This window comes from Aristolochia californica, unplaced genomic scaffold, assembly GCF_029961685.1.
Source record: "Aristolochia californica isolate CCGP_79_NKW_82.1479 unplaced genomic scaffold, dmAriCali1.0.hap1 SCAF_9, whole genome shotgun sequence".
Taxonomy (NCBI): domain Eukaryota; kingdom Viridiplantae; phylum Streptophyta; class Magnoliopsida; order Piperales; family Aristolochiaceae; genus Aristolochia; species Aristolochia californica.
In genome coordinates, this window is record NW_027182290.1 from 32,044,153 (window position 1) to 32,060,077 (window position 15,925).

Consider the following 15,925-nt stretch of genomic DNA (forward strand, 5'->3'; position numbering starts at 1 on the left):
ATCCTCCGACGGCTGTAAGGAATCGACGACAGAATCAGACATGATCGTTATCCGTTTACTCTAATTTACCCAGCATGGAGTTTATCACTTTCTGTCCAGATTATCGTACGAAATAGGTTAAATTAAAGTAAATCATCTTATCATCCTCCCGAGATATTTGATAAAGTAAACATGAGCGGCCACGCCGCACCGGCGGAAACTGTTTTCTGGGTTTAACTCTAATGCCGATTACCGAAGATACAGAGAGAGCGAAGAAGAAGGATCAGGATTTGCGTGAACTCATGGGGATTTCGGCAAATGCCATCGTTGTTGTAGATTAGTAGCAGAAACTAGTGAAAAACAAAAACAAAAATAAGAATCATACCCTCATAAACAACTTTCAAATTCGACCTTGCAAAATTTTTGGAAATAGAAAATTGACTCCTTCCCAGTTCCCACCCTGAGCATCTTCTTGCCCAAAAACCTTACTTTGACCTTAATTCTGACCTATAAACTGACCCAAAAAACCTCTGAATTAGAAGGCCAACTCCAAGCCTCATAGGACTAAGGTCAAGTTTTCAAAAACCTAACTTTGACCAACGTTGAATAACAACAAATAAAACAGGAAATTATGAAAATAAAATTCTAAAATTAAAGCATAAAATAAATATAGGAAAAATAATTAATTCAGTAGAAAAATAAAAAATTAATATAAATAGAAATTAAAAAAACAAATCAATTATCAGGTACATATAAAACTGAAAAAAATAAAAAATAAAAATAGAAGGCCCATGGAAATTACAACAAATGCAATTGCATAGAATTTATTTATTTTATTAATTTAAATTAGTAGTAAATAAAGCCCATGGTTAAAAGGACAAAATAAAATATAATAATAATAATAAATTACAGAAAATATATAAATTATATATCAAACAAAATGTATAAATTGTTGAGAAAATAAATCCAAAATCAGTGTTTTGTCTTCCTGATTTTCTCTCTTTCTCTCCCCTCTCCCGGTGTTTTCTGCAGCTTATCTCCAACAACGAATTGAAAACCTCTGGACTCCATTGCTTCAGATTATAAAACGGAGAACAGATTGGTGAACTACTAACCTGTAAATATAAATCTGCGAAACATTTTTTTTTTCTCAATTTTCCTTCAGAAAACAATACTGTTTATCGTTCTATCTGCAACAACACTCCCGGATTATTGTATTCAAACTCGAACAACAAAATTTCCTCTACAATAGAGATACATATATGACACAGAAACCGGCCAGGTTTATTATTCAATAAGAAATGCGTAGATTCAGTCTCCTAAGCCACACTGAGTGAAGCACCATATGAGTCACATCGTATCTCTGAGAAGGCCGATTCACCACAAAGTGTTTCTGCGCCTGCATCACCCTCCTCTGCAGGGTCAGATATCTCCGTGTGGAAATCCCCAGTAAGATCGTCTTGATTTCCGGTATCCGATCCACTGGTATTTGAACCGAGAATTTGCTCCAATCCAGAACGTCGCTAAACGGAGGCACGTAGTGGTCGGAGATGAGGACTGGAACACATCCGGCGTAAATGGCTTCCACCACTCTCGGACTGGCCACTTCGTACCCACTGGGGCACAAGCAAAACTTGCTCGTCCACATCTGTTTGGTGTAATCGACACCTTTGGGTAAGTACTCATGGACTTGCACGTCCTGGTCTTTTTCCTTCCAATGCTCCAAGAGGACCTTTCTTATGTACCCATGGGCGCCGCCGGCAAAGAAAGCAAGAATCGTTCTCTTTGACGGCGACAGCCCTTTTCCTGGTGCAGAAAGATGTCCGAAGTGAAGGTTAATCTCGGGTAATGTCGCATCTCGTTCAGGTTGGAATCCTTCCGAGGTGTTTGCGTTGCACAAGACTCTGATGAAGTTCTTGTACAGCTTTGGGCTGGCTTTTGTTACATCCGGTGCCTGGAACAGTCCAAAACGAAATGAAGTTAGTCGAGGAAAGAGATAGGGACGAGGCTCTCCATTATTTCTGCTGGAAAGAAGAGACACCCTGTACCAAGTGGCTTCTAAAATCAGTTATAATTATAAAACCATCTTCTTGTTTCATCTAGTCAATGCATTGAATTCTGAAGTACATGGAGAGAGTTCTTCAATGGCGGATTCTCGTCTTCCAAGCTGCTTTCGTTCCGGTACACATGGTTGACAGCTCAATATGCTCGAATTAACAGAAAGGCAAAGAGGAGTATAATACTAACCCAATCGTGACAGGAAACCATGAAATGATCTGCTCCAAGGCTTCTATTCCAGAACTGATACTTGGTCGACACAACATTAACGTAATCAGTGACAACCCTTTGAAGCTGTTCCCTGGAGTAAGTGATGAGGGGCTTGTAAAGGTACCAAATCACTTTGGCGACACTGAAGGGAATGAAGAAGGCATGCGCCTCTTCCGGAGTCTTAGCAGCAAACGAGCTGTTGCCGCCGTCCATCTCGTCGATGAACTGCCCTTCGGTAGAGTAGATGTTGTTGACGGGTCCGTCGTGTACGAGGGGAGGCTCCCCTTCTCTGTAGGACCACACCTTGAATCTCTTCTCCATCTCGATGTAACTCCTGCACAAGAGCGGTCCCCATGAGGCTCTGGTCGGCTCGTTTTGATGTCACAAGAGAAAAGTCCAGTTCCACGATTCCGCGGAACTGAGAACGAGGTGACGGTAAGAAGGAAACTGCGTATAAAGTGCCGAAATCTCGCTCGTCCTGATTCAATTGTCAATTTACTATAAATAGGTCCGGGAGTCGAGACAGCATGTGAAACGTTAGAGCAGGACGGCGACGGGGATTGCCGGAAAGCCGAACGCGTTTCGGCCCACCGAATTTAATGAAGTTAGTGAACCCAGAGTAGGCTCCATGAGGGAAAAATAAAAAAACCAAAATATTCTCTGCGTAGAGAGGGTCAAAAACGTCAGCCAGCCAAGCACACAGGTGTCACGTAGCCCAGAATAGGAAAACAAGAAGAAGGTGACACAGCGGCGGACTGGTATGTATGCAGTCCTCCCCGTGTCACCGTCCACTTCGAGGGGCGCCGCCGGTATTCAATGGCACTTTCTCGTCGGGAACTGTTATCGGCTATGGTTGACATGAATAGAGGACGGAAGGGAAGAAGAATTTATACGGAGTGATCAAGATGATATGGGTGAGAATTTGCTTAACTGATGAAAGGCGTAGGGATTCCGATAAATGCTTCCTGACGGCGTAAAGCTCCTGTCTGTCTCCGCACTGTAGTTCCGGTAGAGGACCGCTCGGCGAATCGCAGATCGTGCTCTTGCCAAACCAGCTTCAATTTTCTGTAAACTAATCTGCGTTTCGTCTCGTTTTGCCACTTTGTCCTGCAACGTACAAAAGACGGAAAAAATTGAATCAATTAAAGACCGATCGAAGACCACTTCTTAATGCACATAGTAAGGAACACTAAATCAAATGGGTGCCCAATCTTTTCTTCTTACTTTCTTTCGACCAGGGAAGATGTTAACGGACGTCTTGGCGGGTGGTGGTGGTGTAAAAGTACTATTCGAAGTGTTAGTGGAAGAGGAAATGGTGGCCAGCGTCGGTGAAAGAAACCGAAGAGGGGCAGTAATGTTAGGGGAAGCCGAAGCGTCGGAAGGGGGAAGTGCTTTGCTGTGTTGGACGAAATCGTTTGAAATAGCTGAAATATGAGAAGTTTGAGGTGTAACCCGACTGACGAAAATATTGCTGAAGAAATGGCTTTGGCTCTGATTGAAGGAGAAGAGAAAGAAGAGTACAGGAAGAAGCACCACCAAAGGCAAGAAAGACGGCCAACAGCCCGAAAGACCCATCTCTGCTCCTTCCCTGATACTCTCTCTACCCGAATTCTGGAAGTGAAAGACTTCGTAACGCCGATTCTTTTATGGTCGGTTCAATGGCAGCTCGCGACCCTTCCCCTTTTCTCCAAATGGCATCTACGTCCAAATAACGTAGAGGAGACTTTATATATATTAATGAGGTTGAATAATGGAGATTAGACTTGACATTAATGTGGGCGTGAAGGCGGATACAGGATAATACGATGGTTCAAGAAGATGTTCGCTTGGCGGCTCTCACCTCTCCCGTTTTAGTAGCCGATCACGGTGGACCTCGAAAGCGATTGCAATTCACCAGAACGCTCGCGTATCCCCATCACATGTAAGCTTATTGATTTGTTTTTGAAAAGCTGAAGATAGTCACTTTATTGACAGGTTATTATAGGAATGCGAGTGCAGAACTGTTTGATAAGAAGAGAGAGAATGAATAATAACAGTTTAAATTAAAGAATGTACGAAGCTGGCTTTTCCCCATTATTCTGCAATTTCAGCCATCGATATTGATTTGACGGACTTTCGAAATTAATAATTAAAACTGCCTAACGTTCGCTGTTTTGTTGTTTTGAGTCGGGATAAGAGCTTAACATCTGATTAGATTACAACATCTTGAAACAAATTATATAATTAGGAGTTCAAATCCTAATGGTAGCCCATAGTTTTTCTTTTCATTTGCCGTGCGTCGCAATCTATCCTTGATGTGATTCGTAGGTCCGAATGAGAAAAGGGAGCAGTTAAAGTCAAGTTAGGATTGAAGGAATTCTATAAACAAAGACGATTAAGCTTCTACAGTAGAATTGTAGAGCTGGTCTACAGTCTCAGAGACGAGGGCAGTCCGTCTCCGTCTTGACGGGGGTTTCGAAATCAGTTTGCGAGCTAAAGCCGTTCGAGACGATTCTTTCTTCTGCTTCAATGCAAATGGGTGTTAAAAAAGGGCGTTTAATTCGTCTTGGGATAGGAATTCTGATAGATTTTCTCTTTGGAGTTTGGATTCTGTGTTGTGGCAGCCTGTTTCTTCGTGTCGATCGATCCTCACTACTGTCAATTGGCTGTCTTTGAAATCTACGAGTCATTTCTTCATAAATTTCCGGACTGCAGTAAGTTTCTCTTTTTTGTATTAAATTAGTCAAAATTATAATAACTTGATATTTAGTAAATTTCGGCCTATAATCCTGGGTTGGCCAGTAAAGTACCTGGAGTCGTATTATTCACTAAGAAAGGCGTAGATTAAGCCTCCGAAGCCACACAGAGTGAAGCACCATGTGAGTCACATCGTATCTCTGAGAAGGCCGATTCACCACAAAATGTTTCTGCGCCTGATTCACTCTCCTCTGCAGCGTTAGATATCTTCGTGTGGAAATCCCCTGCAAGATCGTCTTGATTTCAGGTATCCGATCCACTGGTATTTGAACAGAGAATTTGCTCCAATCCAGTACGTCACTGAAAGGAGGCACGTAGTGGTCGGAGATGAGGACTGGAACACAACCCGCGTAAATGGCTTCCACCACTCTCGGACTGGCCACTTCGTACCCACTGGGGCACAAGCAGAACTTGGTTTTCCACATCAGTTTGCTATAACCGACTCGTTTGGGCAGGTATTCATGGACTTGGACGTCCTGGTCCTTGTCCTTCCAATGCTCCAACAGAACCTTTCTAATGTACCCATGGGCACCGCCTGCAAAGAAGGCAAGAATCGTCCTCTTCGATGGCGGAAACCCTCTGCTTGGCACTGAAAGATGACCGAAACGAAGATTTATCTCGGGTAATGTGGCATCTCGTTCCGGTAGGAATCCTTCGGAGGTGTTTGCATTACATAGAACTCTGATGAAGTTCTTGTACAGCTTCGGGTTGGCTTTTGTTACATCCGGCGCCTGCAACAGTCCATTCAAATAGAAGTTACAAAACCTTCTACTTTCTCAGTTCTTTCAAAAAAAAACATGGAGAGAGTTCTTCAATGGCGGATATATGTGAGGATAAAAACATTTTTGGATTAACAGGAAGCCCTAGACAAGAGAAGAGTGTTTATATACTAACCCAATCGTGACAAGATACCATGAAATGGTCTGCTCCAAGGCTTCTGTTCCAGAAGGGATACTTGCTCGATACAACATCGATGTAATCAGTCACAACTCTCTGCAGCTGCACCCTAGAGTAAGTGAGGAGGGGCCTGTAAAGGTACCTTATCACCTTAACCACAGTAAACGGAATGAAGAAGGCGAGAGCCTCCTGCGGCGTTTTGGCAGCGAAGGGGCTGTTGCCACTCTCCATCTCATCCATAAACTGGCCTTCACTGGAGTAGATATGATTGACAGGTCCGTCGTGAACTAGGGGAGGCTCCCCTTCTCTGTAGTACCATACTTTGAGTCTCTTCTCCATCTCCAGGTAGCTCCTGCAACCATTTGTAATCAGGGGGATTTAATTGGGATGGTCATGGTTGGGTTAATATTTATTTCATGTCCGAACGATACAGGTTTGATCCAGTATGAAAAACGATTCGGTACCAAACATGTCGTCCTATCACGATCAATAACAATTTGAGTCGTGCAATCAACGGTTATCTTAACCGATCATGATTAGACGGCTAAGATTTGACTTTCGTTGATAGGCCGTTTATGTAAGGAAGCTCCAAAAGTCACTGTCGAGAGCTTGGAGGTGGGACCGTGATAAAACTAAATTTCCAGAGAGACCTAAAATATTCTCTGCGTCGAGTAGGCCAGACAAACAGATGGTTGCAGAGCCGTGCAAGACATTGACTCCGGTGCTTTTCGAACGCCGCCGCCTCCCGATCGTCCGATCACTTTTCCCACCAACTGAGAAGACGATAATTTTGATAAAGATTCTACGTGTTTCTTTCGCTATTTGTTTACCAATATTGATACGCAGTGGTTTCCATTTCCAAGACGAACAAACCGGAAAGTAAAAGATTTGAAGTATGAATTTTTTTTTTGTTCCAGGCAAATTTCCATTTCTGAATTTCACCCTTGTTTTCAAATAGATGGAAACAATCTCCAATTAAAGTTAGTGCCACCAAAACTAAAACCAAAAGCTCTTCTTTATGTAATGTTTAAAACGCGAAGAGTTGTGTCGAAATTTGTAGGGAACCGTGTTACTGCAAAAATGAAATGGATAAAGGACAAAATCGGGCGAAAATTCTGCTTAACTGATGAAACGCATGGGGATTCCGATAGATGCTGCCCGTCGGCACGAAGCTTTGGACTGTATCCGAACTGTAATTCCGGTATATGGCCGCTCGACGAATCGCAGCTCGTGCTTTTGCTAAACCACTTTCGATTTTCTTCAAACCAGTCCGTCTTTCGTCTCGTTTTGCGACTCTGTCCTGTAATAAAACCAACCAGATAAAGAGTGAATTTGTGAAGAAGACCGATAACCGCTTCTTGATAGATTTAGTAACCACTAGCTCAAACGGGTGTTCGGTTTCTTCTTACTCTGTTCGCTACGGCGGCGATGCTGACGGACGCCTTGCCCGGCGGAGGCGGCGTAAGAGTATTGGAGATGTTAGTAGAAGAAAAATTGGTGGGCAGCGGCGGAGGTGTGAGAGGCGGGTTAGCGTTAGCGTTAGAGGAAGGTGGAAGTGCTTCATTGTCGAGCAGGAAATCTTTTGAAATAGTCGAAATATGAGGACTTATCAAGCTCTCGTTTCCATTTGATAAAACGACGCTGTAATTGAAGAAATGGCTTTGGTTCTGGTTCAAGGCGAAGAGTAAGAAGAGTACGGGAAGAAGCAACACCAAAGGCAAGAGAGACGGCCCGCAGTCCGAAACACCCATCTCGCCTCCCACCTCCCACCTCCCTCTGAAAAGCCTTCTAAACTCGATAGTCTTTACTTAATGATGGAGGTGAAGAGTAATGATCGATTCTGCAAGTGAAACGCCTTCTAAACTCGATATTGTTTACTTAATGATGAAGGTGATGAGCTATGACGGTTTTAAACCTTCCCTTCTCTGGGAATGTCATTTACATCCAAATACCAGAAAAAGATAACATGAGATGAATTTGGGGGGTATACAAGGGAGGAGGAGTCAGGAGACTTCACTGCAATGGCCTTACCCATTCTACTCGGCGGTGATAATGGTGGTCGTGCCGGGTCACATGCTGAAGCCTACGTTTCTGGCACGGTGGTTGATCCGGGGGTAAAGGTCGACCGATAGAAACGGCAGACAGCCAGCCCCCGCCTTCACGTCGTAGATGATTTACTAACCTTTGCACGGTATTCATGAAAGCACGAAGTAGAAAGGGCAAAATCTACTTGGGTTTTCTCGTACTCGTTTTCGATTATGTCTAGATTAGAGAGATCAAAGTGGAGGGGTCACCAGAGTACAGCTTTGAATGGGGAACATTCCTATCCCTACCAAACAGTTTTGATTGACTTTTCACGCACGAGTTCCGTTCCGTGACAGAACCTACGTGCCTCATCAATACTGCGGGCGCCAGAGGGGCCCCCTACCTCTCCTTACGTCCCTATTCGCTGCCGGCTAGAAATTTGACGATTCAAGCAAACGGGCAAAAAAACTTTCGAGGTCTCCTTAAAAACACGTCTAACTCAGTCAGGGAAAACCGTTTTGAGTCACCCGAGTCGGTTCGGTGGACACGTTTGAGCAATGTGAGACATGTGTGAGATGTGTGCTAAGTTACCATTAGGATAGTTGGAACCACCGTCGGATTGGATCATGAGCATGACCCTAGATAGACAATTACAGAGGCCATTGAAGACAGTAAATGTTCAGCCAATGGTGAGACCTGTCACTCTGGGTCGCCCATTGATTAGTCCTCGAGGGACGCTCTTGCGCAGACCGCTTTTCTCTCCCAATCGAAGGCGGCTCTCCGTCTTGTCCACGACCGTCTTGCGCGGTACCGCTGCTTCAAATTCGTCAAATGTGGCAATTTTCTATTTGCGTATGAGTAATCAACTAAGAAAGTGGAGATATCGTACTCCGAGTGCGACCCGACAGAGTCAATTGGTTTTCCCTCTTTCAGATTAGATCTTTTACCAATCGTTTTTACATTACTTCGTCCTATCTATTTGCTTCGGAACCCTTGATTTCTTTCCTTTTTCACTATGGGATCTTAGTTTTTGAGATTATGTTTGAGTTCAGTTCTTATTTACTGCCGGATCAATTGTTTTCTATTTCTGGTACAACGGGGCGTATTTTATCACTGAGAAACATAAAAGTCGGCCAAGTTGCTGGCTTTAAGTTTGTCTGCTGTTTCCCTCCTCCTCTAGCGTGGTGGGGGTGATGGGTGTGATGTGTCGCCGAGCTCTGTGTCTTCTCTTCACCATCGCCACTCTTCCTCTTTTCCCCTTCTTCTTCTTCTACCTCCTCCCGTATAACAGGAATGCCATCGGTATATCGGACTGGGACTTTGTCCCGTCTATCCGAATTCAGGCAAACGGCACCCATCAAACGATGCAGGTGCGTCCCATCTCCGCGCTTTCTCATGATTTCTCCACCCGTCTGGCTTTCCCCATCAACGCTTCCAGAAAAGCTTCCGCCTCCGCCGCCACCTCCACCACCTCAGCTTCCTCCAGAAAATTATCATGGCCGGAGAAGATCACAGAGTCTAGTACAAACGACTCCCATGTTCAGGTAATTAACAACCATCAAATCATTCTTGAAAGCGTGAATCAGATCACTTGTTTCAAAGAAGTTAACTGAAGAGAGATTTTTATTTATCTTTTGTTTTGTTTCGTTTCGTTTGGTTCAGCTGGTGGTGAAGGTGCAGATAGATACAAAAGCTGACAAGAGGGAGAAGAAAGTGATGGGAATAGGTAGGAAAAGGGATTCTGGATTGGATAAGATTGAGCTGGGTTTAGCGAAAGCACGAGCAGCGATTCGCAGAGCGGTTATGTCTCGCAATTACACCTCAAGCAAAGTGCAGAGCTTCGTCCCCAGAGGATCCATTTATCGGAACCCTTACGCGTTTCATCAGTTAAGCCGACCTAAACTCCATTCTTTCTCTCTCCCTCTCTTCTGCGTCTAGTCGTTTCTCTGTTTCTGCTGCCTTCAGCGATTCAGCTCGAAGCAAACGCCTCGAGTGACGTAAACCACCAAAGCGAATAATCCCTCCGCAGGTAGTCGCGCGTGTCTCGCACTGCTCATACGCGAGGCGGCGATGCTGGGTTAACGTCACGCGAGAAGGTCCTGGCGTTTTTTTGTTTTTGTCGTCATTTAAATATTGAAAAAATGTTTTCGAAAGTTAGTATGGGCCCACCCAAAGAACGCGTGTTTGCTAGGGACCGGTACACGCTGAATCTCCACTGCTCTTTAGTTTTTGGCATCTTCTTACCCGTTGTTATCGTAACTTACCCCATCTCTCAAAGTGCCTCGTAAAAGCAGGCATCTCCCTGAATCCGATTACATAATCGGATCTAAAAGACTTTGCGTCTTCTCTTCGCTAATCCTTGATTTCTATTTAATCAGTCAATCATTCGAAAATCGGAATGCCGGGGTCCCATTAAGTAATAATCTCGAAACTAAGCGTGTTTATAAAGGTTTTTGTTGGTTGTTGGTTGTTGTTTTCTATTAAAAAATTAAAAATAATTAGAACAGGGAGGATCTTCTGCCAGGATTGCCAAGAATTGCTCTTCTCCTCATTCTGTATCTGTCAGTGGAAGCCATCGTTAAAGGTTCAAATTCCAGCTTAGAAAATGCGTGGAAGGATTCCATGGCCCATGTGAAAGTTCCTAAACACTATCGAAGGACTCCATTAATTTTCTGATCTTCGGCACGGAGGGCCTAGTGAAGGAAAAATATAAAACAAAAAAGACCGAAAGAGTCCTGCCCTCCCTCCTGTGCATAATCATCTTTCCCCTGCTGCTCGAGTAGATTTCTTGCTTTTATATTCTGCTATCGAATTTAACCTTTCGGTGGTCCCAAACCACACAGAAGAACAGAAGACACGCTAGCAGGAAAGAGAAAGTAATTAATGATTCGAGTTTTGATTCCGATGTGTTACTGTCCTCAACTTTTTACTGATGGAAGCCATTGGAATTACATATGCAGGAGCTACATTGAGATGGAGGCGAGGTTCAAGGTGTGGTCGTACAGAGAAGGGGAGCCACCTCTGGTTCACGACGGACCTGTCAACAACATCTACTCGACCGAAGGGCAGTTCATCGACGAGATGGACGTCTCGCGCAGCAGCCCTTTTGCCGCTCGCCACCCCGACGAGGCGCATGCGTTCTTCATCCCGTTCAGCGTCGCGAAGGTGATATGGTTCGTGTACAAGCCTGTTACGGATTACTCGAGGGAGCGGCTGCAGCGGCTGGTTAGAGATTACATTGGAGTCGTTTCCAGCAAGTACCATTATTGGAACAGGAGCAATGGTGCTGACCATTTTCTTGTTTCTTGTCACGATTGGGTGAGTCTTCTCTTTTCCATCTTATTGGGTTAACAAAAAGTTGATTCTGTTCCTTTTTCTCTTTCTTATTTGGAAAGATGATGAGTATCGATGCCCATTGGAGATCATAGAATTTTACTGTTTTCTTAGGCCTGTTTATAATTGATTCCGGGAGAAAGCACAATGGCAGCCTTTCACTTTAAAAAAAAAAAAGAAAAAACCCTTCTCTTTCTTTTCTGGATATCTACTACTTCTCACTCCCAGGGTTAGATACTGTTATCCACTTACTGTCAGAGAAGTTAAAACTTTCAACGCTCTCAAAGACTGAAAAAGACCCTACAAAAATGGCCATCATAGCTTCACTGACTACTTCTTCTTTTTTTACTTTCTTCCTCTTTCATTACGGATTATCCTTTACTGTTGCAGACTGCAGATTATGTAGAGAAATTAAACTTTTTTAGCTTTAATTCTTCCTCTGTTCAGTGCTCAGAGATTGCAAAACCTTCCCGACTCTTACTTTGAAGTCCATTGATGGGCTATCAAGCTGTCATTCCACTAAGTCTCGCTCTGCTCACACAGAAGACGACTATGCTGCAAGAATATCATGGTTTCGCTTCGCACCTAACACACCATGAAATGATTTTTGTCCAACCAGAAGGGCTGTCAGTGCGGCTCCCTCTCTCCAGATATTATTATTTTCATTCGAGTAGATGGGGTTGAAATGAACACGATAGTGCATAGCTAGTGCGTTTGGTTTTGTATTTTGTTAACATCCCCAACCAAATTTTCGCATCTGTTTTACCTTATGAGATCAATCAAATAGCAACCAGTCTAACAACTTTCTACCGTTTATATGGATCAAATCCAGGCACCCAGCATATCCATGGCTCACCCAGATTTCTACAGCAACTTCATCAGAGTTCTGTGCAATGCCAACACCTCCGAAGGCTTCAAGCCCGGACGAGACGTATCGATGCCGGAAATTAACCTTCTGTTCGGCCACCTGTCAATGCTACACGGCGGGCTGCCCCCATCACAAAGAAAACTCCTTGCCTTCTTCGCAGGTGGAGAGCATGGCCAAATAAGGAAAATCCTGCTACGCCACTGGAAGAACAAAGACAATGACGTCCAAGTCTACCAGTCACTCCCCAAGGGTCTCAACTACACAAAACTAATGGGTTCCAGCAAGTTTTGCCTTTGCCCCAGCGGCTTCGAAGTCGCAAGCCCCCGCGTGGCGGAGGCAATCTACGCCGGCTGCGTTCCCGTTCTGATATCCGATCACTACATCCCTCCGTTCAGCGACGTGCTTGACTGGAGCAAGTTCACCGTCCAGATTCCAGTGGAGCGGATACCCGACATCAAGGTGATTTTGGAGGGTATATCGGTGCGCAGATACCTGACGTTACAGAAGAGAGTGGTGGCAGTGAAGAGACATTTCGTGGTGAACCGGCCGGCGAAGAGCTACGACGTGTTCCATATGGTGCTCCATTCTATCTGGCTGAGGAGGCTGAACCAGAAACTGGGTCTCTCCTAGAATCCAGCAAACTGTACAGTGGCTTCTGCTTTGAATTCTGTAACTAGTCGAAAATTGTGTTCTTTAGATGTAATAAACATGTCAAGCCTTGGAATGGCGGAAATTATGATTACCAGGTCTGGTATTATTTTTGTAATTCAGATTTTTGTCATCAATAAAAATTATTAAGTTTCAGAGTGTAAAAAAATTATTAGTAGGTCATTCAAGGCTCTAATTTCATGCCTAGTGAAAAAAAACAAGACATACCTTTCATTGACAAGGATCTCGTGGAATTATCAATTGACGGATTCGTTTGATCTGAAGACTCACTGAAAGCTTGTAGTTTTTCTATTGGATGAGCAAATTCTGGTTTTCCTGCTTCATCTCAATTCACTTGATCGATATCAAAGTTTCATTTATAAGAAGGAGATGCAATGAACAGTCAGTATCAGAATGAATTACGAAGGATAAGGATCACAATCTGTGGTTAAAACTCACTTGACATGAGAAAAAACTCATTTTTGATCTCAGACGAAAGCTTCGACTTTGGAAATAAGGTCTCCAATTGGTCGATTTGGATAAATTTTTTTATGTTTCAATGGCAAATGGCAACTGGGCAATCGGTTTCATGCGACCGTCCTCATTTATTCTTGGCTACCCCCCCCCAACCCAGAAGCAACAAATCTGAGCGATTTGGACAGATAACCACAAAATCAAGCTGCGAGTTCGATTGAAAAGCTTCTTTTTCATCTTCCTTTTGCGACGAATGCAATATTCATTTACTGCTCCTTCAAACAATCAGGTTAAGCTTTATGTCTAATCAAATTCTTTACAAAGAATTGATCGTGTGATATTTTCTTTCTTACACACCAGGGAGAAGAGACCGATCCATCACTGTTCACAACCAACCGAATCGCGCCACTCCAGAAACACAAGGGTAGCGCCGTAGTGAGCCAGGGCGCCGAGGATGACGAAAACGTGGAAGATCTGGTGGCTATGGCCGGCCAGATCGAAGAACCCCGGCTTCCATTTCTCCGGTATTCGGCTCACGTAGAACATGGTTCCGATCAGGTAGGACAGCGCCATGGCCGCCTCGTAGAGGAGGGTCACGTTGCGGTTGGGCTCCGTCCAGTTGACGACGGTGGCGTGGACGGCCGGGAGGATTCCCGAGAACCCCATGGCGATGAAGAGCAGAACGCGGAAGTTGCGGAAGGAGCCGCTGGCGAAGGCTGGGGAGAGGAGGGTTACAATGGTGAAGACGCCGAAGGAGGTGATGCCGGCGAGGTAGAGGAATTGCCAGTGTGGCTCGCACTGGAAGATGTAGTAGATGGGGGGGAAGAAGGAGGCGACGATCATGACAGCGATGCCGGAGTAGTCGACTCTCAGTAGGAACGTGCTCAAGCGGCGAGAGTGACAAGAGAGGAGGTGGCAGATGCTGCTGGAGAGGAGGCAGAACATGGAGCCTCCAAGAAAGACGAAGAAGGGCCAACGAGAAGCGCTGCTTGTGGCCCTCGTTGTTGCATCTGAAAGAGAGATTTCTGAAGACAATTTCGTGTTTTCCAGGTTGATTACAGTAGCTGCTTCCTGAAAGTTAAAACCTTCTTTCTTCAATGGATCTAATAAAACAAATCTTTGTTAAATATGTGAAGATTGAAAGTATCAGATCAGGTTCAACCAACCGGGAAGAAATCGAGATTGTTATCTGATGCATTCGCAACTGCGGCCACTGCAAATGACCTGATCAATCCAGAATAAACGCTAATTACTCATGGAAAAACTCATTGGAACCCGAGAGAAAGTACTTCTTTTTCCAATGAAAGGGAATTATATTTCCTAATTTTAACCTTTTTTTTTTTTTTTTTTTTTTTTACAGGCTCCAGAACAACCATGGCGGTTTCAGTAAAAGAAGAAAATTAACTTGTTAAAGAAACACCAACTGTAAATTTGTCACATTTGCAGGGACGAACAGACCCAGCCGAAGTACACAGTTTGGGCGGTTCTACTTTAAAAACGCTCCAAAGTAAGCGACTGAGTGCAGTGGAGTCCACTCCCGCGTACAGACGGTAAAGGAAGAGAAGGTGAGATACCAACGAACCTGGTGAAGTTGTTGAGAAGATCTGATACTGTGGGAACTCGATTCAGATGCACCATCGTCAGTCCCAGGAACAAGAAAAACCCAATCAAATGCCTATACGAATCAAACGAAACCAGACGTGAGAGGCCGATCATCAATTCCAGGAAGAAACTCTAAACTGAAGCTTGATGGATAATAAATTATACGGGTGAGAAATCTTACTCACGTCCATATGTTGAGGGTCTCGTTATGCCACCGGAAAGCGCTGAGAAACGCTACTTTCAGAGGCCAATCGGCTCTGTAATGCCTCACTATGTACTCGTTGTCCTTAAGATAAGCCGGCAATTCCGCGTAAGAGATCAAACCCCATTTTTTCTTCTGGAAGGTCTCACCTTCGTTCATCTCTTTCAGCTTCTGGGCATAAGAATCAACGCCTGCCATGTGTCTCCGCCTTCGTTTCCAGAGCAGATGCTTGCCTTTGTTAGCTTTCATCGTCCAGTCGCAAACCTGTTTCCGTCGAGCTTCATATTTATGGCAAGGAAGAGCAGAAGAAGGGAATGGGTTTCTCCTCGGTTATATCTAACAATTACAAAGAAACGACGCCATGGCTGTTATTGGTTGGTCATTTAATTCAACCTCCACGCATCAACCCATCAGCCACCCTCCCAACTGCTTCATTTATACAATACTCTTCCCTCCTTCTGATGCAGGTGGCGAATTTTTATACTGAATCGTGTTCAAGAGAAAAAGAAAGAAACGGTAAACCTCTTCAAAGAAATCATATTTGCCAAAAATAAATGAATCTATATCTGTTTTCAGATTTTTGTTTTGAGAACATATCCTCTAATCTCTTCCTTGTTCTTTCTTTTGGAGTTACAGAAAATTGTTTTTTTTTTTTTTTTAATTCATTCCTTATTCTTCCGGTCGGTGAACAAACTTTGAGATTTAAAGGGCTGGGCCATAATGACAGAGAGTTTGTTTGCACTCAATTCTGTGGGCCATAATAGTGGGCGGTTCTCATAGACCGCACATGTGGAGCCCATGGATTCTGACCATTGACTTTAATAACAGTCGGGGGAATGAACCAAGAAATTGGAGTAACTTACTTTGTAAGTTATTTGGCAGTGAAAGAAAAT

The 15,925-nt window shown here is 44.0% G+C and overlaps 4 protein-coding genes across 4 annotated transcripts; 1 reads left to right on the plus strand and 3 right to left on the minus strand.

The window, feature by feature from the left end:
* Positions 1-1,190: 1,190 nt before the first annotated feature.
* On the minus strand, positions 1,191-3,845 carry LOC137941263 (probable glycosyltransferase At5g20260). Its single transcript, XM_068786593.1, has 4 exons — positions 3,472-3,845; positions 3,179-3,354; positions 2,227-2,581; positions 1,191-1,933 (listed from the first exon to the last, which is right to left on the minus strand). Exons 1-4 carry the CDS (start codon positions 3,820-3,822, stop codon positions 1,271-1,273), a joined length of 1,545 nt encoding a protein of 514 aa, XP_068642694.1. The 5' UTR covers positions 3,823-3,845; the 3' UTR covers positions 1,191-1,270.
* A 1,091-nt stretch (positions 3,846-4,936) lies between these two features.
* On the minus strand, positions 4,937-7,692 carry LOC137940529 (probable glycosyltransferase At5g20260). The gene is made up of 4 exons (XM_068785640.1): positions 7,290-7,692; positions 7,005-7,180; positions 5,878-6,232; positions 4,937-5,714 (listed from the first exon to the last, which is right to left on the minus strand). Exons 1-4 carry the CDS (start codon positions 7,629-7,631, stop codon positions 5,055-5,057), a joined length of 1,533 nt encoding a protein of 510 aa, XP_068641741.1. The 5' UTR covers positions 7,632-7,692; the 3' UTR covers positions 4,937-5,054.
* Positions 7,693-8,989: 1,297 nt separating this feature from the next.
* Positions 8,990-12,905, plus strand: LOC137940528 (probable glycosyltransferase At5g20260). Its single transcript, XM_068785639.1, has 4 exons — positions 8,990-9,449; positions 9,568-9,791; positions 10,866-11,223; positions 12,071-12,905. Exons 1-4 carry the CDS (start codon positions 9,099-9,101, stop codon positions 12,734-12,736), a joined length of 1,599 nt encoding a protein of 532 aa, XP_068641740.1. The 5' UTR covers positions 8,990-9,098; the 3' UTR covers positions 12,737-12,905.
* Positions 12,906-13,248: 343 nt separating this feature from the next.
* Positions 13,249-15,384, minus strand: LOC137941319 (heptahelical transmembrane protein 1). Its single transcript, XM_068786670.1, has 4 exons — positions 15,016-15,384; positions 14,811-14,903; positions 14,395-14,452; positions 13,249-14,299 (listed from the first exon to the last, which is right to left on the minus strand). Exons 1-4 carry the CDS (start codon positions 15,279-15,281, stop codon positions 13,607-13,609), a joined length of 1,110 nt encoding a protein of 369 aa, XP_068642771.1. The 5' UTR covers positions 15,282-15,384; the 3' UTR covers positions 13,249-13,606.
* Between the last annotated feature and the right edge of the window lie 541 nt (positions 15,385-15,925).

Bases quoted from the DNA above. Each gene is read 5' to 3' on its own strand.
- LOC137941263 (XM_068786593.1), bottom strand. From the start codon at position 3,822: ATGGGTCTTTCGGGCTGTTGGCCGTCTTTCTTGCCTTTGGTGGTGCTT. The intron at 3,355-3,471 runs GTAAGAAGAAAA...TGTACGTTGCAG, and splicing joins TCTTCCCTGGTCGAAAGAAA to GACAAAGTGGCAAAACGAGA. The intron at 1,934-2,226 runs GTTAGTATTATA...GGACTGTTCCAG, and splicing joins TGGTTTCCTGTCACGATTGG to GCACCGGATGTAACAAAAGC.
- LOC137940529 (XM_068785640.1), bottom strand. From the start codon at position 7,631: ATGGGTGTTTCGGACTGCGGGCCGTCTCTCTTGCCTTTGGTGTTGCTT. The intron at 7,181-7,289 runs GTAAGAAGAAAC...GTTTTATTACAG, and splicing joins TCGCCGCCGTAGCGAACAGA to GACAGAGTCGCAAAACGAGA. The intron at 5,715-5,877 runs GTTAGTATATAA...GGACTGTTGCAG, and splicing joins TGGTATCTTGTCACGATTGG to GCGCCGGATGTAACAAAAGC.
- LOC137940528 (XM_068785639.1), top strand. From the start codon at position 9,099: ATGGGTGTGATGTGTCGCCGAGCTCTGTGTCTTCTCTTCACCATCGCC. The intron at 9,450-9,567 runs GTAATTAACAAC...CGTTTGGTTCAG, and splicing joins CAAACGACTCCCATGTTCAG to CTGGTGGTGAAGGTGCAGAT. The intron at 11,224-12,070 runs GTGAGTCTTCTC...GATCAAATCCAG, and splicing joins TTGTTTCTTGTCACGATTGG to GCACCCAGCATATCCATGGC.
- LOC137941319 (XM_068786670.1), bottom strand. From the start codon at position 15,281: ATGAAAGCTAACAAAGGCAAGCATCTGCTCTGGAAACGAAGGCGGAGA. The intron at 14,453-14,810 runs GTTCGTTGGTAT...TGGATTGATCAG, and splicing joins CTTCTCAACAACTTCACCAG to GTCATTTGCAGTGGCCGCAG. The intron at 14,300-14,394 runs GTTGGTTGAACC...TTTAACTTTCAG, and splicing joins ACAATCTCGATTTCTTCCCG to GAAGCAGCTACTGTAATCAA.